This window comes from Tupaia chinensis, unplaced genomic scaffold (genome assembly GCF_000334495.1).
Source record: "Tupaia chinensis unplaced genomic scaffold, TupChi_1.0 Scaffold000146_1, whole genome shotgun sequence".
Classification (NCBI taxonomy): Eukaryota; Metazoa; Chordata; class Mammalia; order Scandentia; family Tupaiidae; genus Tupaia; species Tupaia belangeri.
Window position 1 is genome coordinate 15,299,899 of NW_006159616.1, and position 6,000 is coordinate 15,305,898.

At 39.6% G+C, this 6,000-nt stretch overlaps 1 protein-coding gene across 1 annotated transcript in view; it reads left to right on the forward strand.

The window, feature by feature from the left end:
• Positions 1-6,000, forward strand: part of RERE (arginine-glutamic acid dipeptide repeats) — a 545,831-nt gene that overhangs the window by 316,088 nt on the left and 223,743 nt on the right. The window contains 1 exon segment of the mRNA XM_006145378.3: positions 4,860-4,965. Coding sequence (XP_006145440.1) covers positions 4,860-4,965 — 106 coding nt within the window.

A 6,000-nucleotide genomic window follows, 5' to 3' on the forward strand; every position in this document is an offset into this window, starting at 1 on the left:
CAGAAGGTGATTGACAGGACAAAGAGGCTTTTTTCTCTGTAATATAGGTGAATTCTAAGTTGTTTCATTTGGTTCGCAGGTCATCTCAATGTTGTATAGTGGAATTTCTGCATTTGTCCTTTTGGTCACTTATGGATTCCTCCCCCTCCTCTTGTTTGTTAATCGTGATAATTATTGGGTCCTTGGGAAAGTCGTGACTCATTTTTGCATAGAGAAACATAGAAAAATTGGTCATCACTTTTCTGACGACTTAATATTTTTATGTTGCGGAAAACATTTTCTCAAGGATGATATTAAGACCAGACCTGAGAATACTCAGATTGTTTAAATCAACTGCGGTACCCTATGAATCATCAGAAAGAGCTCTAGGAAATAAAAAGTACTCTGGGCCTTGAACCTTGTTTCTGTCTGTATTTGGGAGGACCAACTTATGTGACATCCATAAGATGAATGTGGTTGCCCTTCAGCAGTTGCCTCTTGGTGGCCTTTCCTGTCTGCATTGGCTTCCTTTTTCTCTAGTAATCTGCTTCGAGAGTTAACTAGTTCTGAATGTATAATTTCAGTTCTGACTTTAAAAAGTTTTATTTATTTTTTACATGAAGAGAAAGAGAGATAGATGGATCCCCAGCAGGGTCTTGTGCTAGTTCTTCCTCCAGTCTTCTCGTCAGCCAGTTAGTTGCAGGCCTGCCCAGCCTGTTCAGATGACCCTGGGATCCAAACCTTGGGCAGGGCCTCCCATGTGATTCCAGTACTGTGCAGTGGCACCCTTCCACCTGTGCCCCTGAGGCTGGGCCTGTAATTTTTGAGTCTGAGAAGAGCAAAACCTGTAAGGGACCTCTTATTTTATATTGTGCCTGCTTTGTTCCTCTGTAAAACAGTACTGGTCACTTCCAACAGTTATTAAAAGCTAATCTACTTTATACTATATTAATTTATTTCATCCTCACAAGCCAATGAAGTAACACACCACCAACCCCACCCACCCCCATTTATATATAAGATAATTGAGGCTTGGAGCAGTTATTTGCCCACAACATTCTAAATTGGAAAGCCAGAACTCAATCCCAGGTGGTTTGAGTTGAATCAGATGATCCCTAAGTTTATTTTTGGCTTTAATTTTCTGTGATTTTATGCAGAATTCTCTGACTGGTCAGTGGTAGGAATTGGATGAAGGTTTTCTATTGATGTTGGCACAACACCCCTGTGTGTTTGGGAGGGGTTAGTGGGAGAGGGGCTCTGCTTTCTAGTTGCTCCTCAGTGGAGCAGTAGTCAACTTCTGCCAAAGATGACATTTTGATGCGTAAACCTCCGTTAGTGCATGCCATTGTACAGAGTAAAGGAAACATGAGAGATTTTCTTCCATCCTCATTTTACTTGGTTGTGCCTAAGGAAGGGATCTAAACCTAAACATAGTAGAATAGAAAGAAGCTATAGGAATCATGTTCTATCCTTTCACTCTTTAGGAGCTGGGTGACTCTTCTGAGGTTACAGATACAACCATAATCCTAGATCACCCAATTTTAGTCTAGTACTCTCTAAAACAACACCTGCCTCTGTATGTTTAATCTTTAATTAAGTTACTATCCTATTTAGGAAGATTATGCCTATTACAGCTACTTAAATTTGTTCAACACTTTTATTTTGAGTCAACCTCAATTTATCTGTTGCCAGTTCTGGAGTCTTTTTTAATGCAATGCTGCCACTCCCTGGCTGTAATGTAGTACTGCACTGAAGACCCAGTCGTTCTTTACCAGTTTTGTAATGTCTAATGTTAGAAGTTATTCCAAATCTGGGTAAAACTAAACCAGAGCATTAATTTGTGCGTATGTGCACATATGTGTGTGTAGTTAGTAAGTGTGCCTGGGTTAGAAGGTAACATAAATATTATACCTTAAGGTTGTCAGAACTGGTTGCTGGGTCTTGAAAAATACACACTCTACAATTGCCAGTTACTCTATCTGAGATATCATTCTGTTGCTCTTTAGATTTTTAGACATTTTAAATGTGTTATAGGAATACGTAGACGTACAGGTTTCTATTGCTAGGACTGGGGTAGATCTGCATTCCTGTATGCTCTGTTCAGTACTTCATTACCATGAGCATTGAAGCATGTTTTTATAGCCCAATGGTTAGAGATCGCTATCATCTCTTGCAAGAAACTATGTTCTAGTAAAACAAAACAAAAACTTATAACTCAGCAAAGATTGAGAAATTTTTTCTATAAAGCACTGTTTATAATCACCTACTAATATTAGAAGAAATATTTCTTTAGCACTTACTCAGCTTGGATGCTTTTTGTCTTTTTAATTCTGTCAGTCATTTTTTTCAGGTAGGTTTCAGCTTTCCTATTTGACAGAAAAAGGGAAACTTGGAGACTCTTAGTAGCATGTCCAGGGTCATATGGCTGGGAAGTGGTGGAGTTGTGACTTTAACCAAGACAGGCTTTTTCCTGTTCTCAGTAGACTATGTTCTCTTCCCTGTAGTGCTTGAGACAGCTTTTAGTCTGACTATTCTGGCTTTGCTTTCCTCAAAGAACAAAACAAAGAAAAACTGTTAGACCAATGATTTTCAAGTGGAGACCGTGTTATCCCCTTAAGGGACTGTTGGCAGTGCTTAGAGACATTTGGTTCACGACCGAAGGAGGGGTACCACTTACATGGAGTGGTTGGAATCCAGGGATGCTGTTGAACGGTTTACCAAGCACAAGACAGACCTCCCCCAGCAGAGTTATCTGGCCCAGATGTCCATAGTGCTGAGGCTGAGAAAGCATAAATCAGAAAAGAGTGTTTATTTAAATGGTTTGCCCTTGAGTACTGCCAGATAAGCTCTGCTCCTTCCCCTGGTTTGTGTTTTTCCTTGAATAATCCCATCTTGGTCTTGCTCTTTATCATCCTGCCTGGGAGGAAATGGTAGCTTTTGTTGGGGAGGGAAAAATAATTCTCTCTCTACCCTTCTCTGTTTTTGGCAAAATAATCGTTATGTCAAAGAGGCATATGTTCTGGCCTCCTCCCCTTTCTAGCTGCCCTTGCAAGTCCTCACTGCCAGCTTAGATAGAAGACTGAAGTCCTTCCTGCTCTCTGCAGGCTGTAGGCGGGTTCCGCTTCTGTTGCCCCAGAACGTTGTCCTGTGCTGCGTGCAGATGGGTCACGTGGCCTGCATGTGCCATATACCTTCTGTGCCTTTACGTCTTTCCCAGGTCTCGTTCTTTGCCTAGAAAGAATCCATTGAAACACCCCCCGCTTCCCCTCCCTCCCCACACACAATTCCTCCCACCCCAGGTCAGATGTTACCTTATTTAGAATCATTCCAGCTGAAAGTAATTTTCCTTTCTCTAAACTCCAACACTTTTATTCTATTTACTCAACATACTACTTTGTCCTCTTCTCATCAGTGGTATAAAAGATGTAGAATTTGTTTTTCATTGACATTTGCAGTACAATATAGTGAGACATGGTTAATAACTGAAAGTATCCATGAGTAGATTAATTCCCTGTATATAATCTGTTTTATTGAAAGCAGTGATGATGCCCTGTTTTTGTAGGCATGTCTGTTGGACACAGTTAATTTCAAAGTAAGACTCTTGGAGTTTGTGATTTTTACTTCGGAATAGTAATTCTTTACATTTGTGCTCTGTTGAGACTTGTGGCAATTGTGTGCGTGGTTCCCCCCCCCTCCTCAAATATTTCAGCAAAGCTATTTGGAGCCTTTTTGGTCTTTCAGTGCATACTATGTTTATGACTCTCATCAAAGCAGAAAGCATCTTTCTTTTTTAATAGGGGCTCTTTGGACACATGTTGGGATTTAGACTTCTAAACATTTGAGACATTTCTCAAATTTCGGTTCTCCTTCATTTCTGACCAATGGGCCTGTGATGAGAAGGTAGAGACTGCTCCCAGTAGTCATACTGCGTTCACCTTCTGGGTATCTGTTAGTTTCCACCTGGGTTGGAAAAGTGTTTATGAGGCCATGGGAAACCTCAGTGCATTCCCTGTTGAGACTTCTCCTGGCCAGCACACAAAGATAATCTGCCTCAAGCAATTGCCGCATATCCTTCAAATGGAAGGGCAGTATTGATCCCTTATTCTTTGAGTGAACAGGAAACAAAGTTCATTTGAGGGAGGGAGGTACCATGGTTAAGTGTCTTATAAATATGAACAAAATTGTGATTACCACTGAACTCTTAATTATTCACAAATAATTCTGTACAAGCAGTTTTAGTCTCTGGAGAGTCAGAGGTAAGTAAGACCAGGTCCTGTTGTATGGACTCGTGCTGCCTTCACTGCTGCCTGCGAGGTAGTTGGCATATAGCAGTAACTGCAAAGTTCCGTGGGGACAAAGTGGAGGGAGAATCCTGACTCAGTCTGTATGATAGGCAGACCTTGGGAAGGAGGTGCCTCCTTGCTAAGTCTTGCTGGGTAAGATCTTTCTAGCTTATTGCCTTTCATGAGCCTTGACGTATGCCAACACTGATCATAAATATTTACCAAAATGATTAAGGATCAAGGTAAAGCATGCAGTCATAAAGTACTCTGTAGTCAATGTTAAATAATATAATATTAAATGAGTTATTTAATCAAGCTGGGGAGAGATACAGATTCAAGATTGGCTTCCCTTGCTTCCTGGAATAAGCAACCTTGAGGGGTAGTGTCAGAGAGATAATATGACTGGGATTTAATTTAAAAATTTTTTTATTTTAAACCAGATGATTGACTTAGTATTGTTGTGGTCCTGGACGTTACTATGTGACTCCCTATCTGCTGGTCCACCTGTTTATTTTAGGGGCTTTTGATCATGGGTGTGATATGCACTTGTGGGCACCTGAAATCTTGTTCCTAATGCTGTTAGATTTTCCTTTTCAGAGTAAGAGGGACCATCTACTCATGAACGTGAAATGGTACTACCGTCAGTCTGAAGTTCCAGATTCTGTGTATCAGCATTTGGTTCAGGATCGACATAATGAAAATGGTAAATATTGTTCTTCTGATCTGATTCTTAAATTTCTTAGCTTTCAGTAAAATTCTTTCCAAAAACATGAATTAAGTGGAGATAACCACTATGATAAATTTTCTCTGAAAAAGTTTTTTTTTTAATAATAACATTCCTTGGGGCCAGCAGATAGCATAATGGTTAAGATGCTAGACTCCCACATAGTTGACCATCGTTCAAGTCCTGGACCTGGTGGCTTGAAAATCATACTGGGCATATGTACATGCATGCCCAAAGACCCAAGAGGAGAAAGGAAGAGAAGGGATTGTGGCATGGCTATCCCCTCTGGGGGCTGATCTTTTAGTTGCCCTCTCTGTTTCTCTCCAGCAAGTGCATGGACCCTATGGCAAAAAACTTTAAAAATAAAAAAAGAAAGAAAGAAATAGAGAGAATGAGAACATCCCCCTCCCCCTTTACCTGAGTTCTTCCGTTACTTTTGCTTTTTATTTATTATTTTTCTTAAACCTCTCAATATGTGCTATAAAGCATCTTCCCTCAAACTTGGATAGAGAAAGATTGTCCTCGGAAGTAACAGTAATTTCATTTTTAAAATATTTTTTCACCTTGTGATGAATAAATAATATTTAAATGCTTAAGGGTTTATTCTTCTCTTTTCAATAATATATATTTTTGAACTTGCGTGTATTTAGGGTCATAAACTTTTATTTTCAAAGCAAAGCTTCTGAATTAGATTTTGGAATTCAGCTTGATTACTGACTTTTGAACAATATGAACGTGGTTTGGACAGCAGATTTTTTTCTCCCTCCCTCTGGCGTTCTGTTGGGTTGTCAGAAAAGTCACAGTGCATTTTTTTCTATGCAAAAATGCATTGTGACTCTTTCAGCAGTCTAGTAGTTTGTACATAGTAATTTTATTGCCACATGAGATATGTACATTAAGTGTGTATTGTATTTGAAGTGCATATTAATTTATGGTTTTCTTTAAAAATTTATTTTTGAGAGGTGTTAGGCTCTCATTTGTATTCCACTAATCACGTGAGGTACCTTCGTCTTT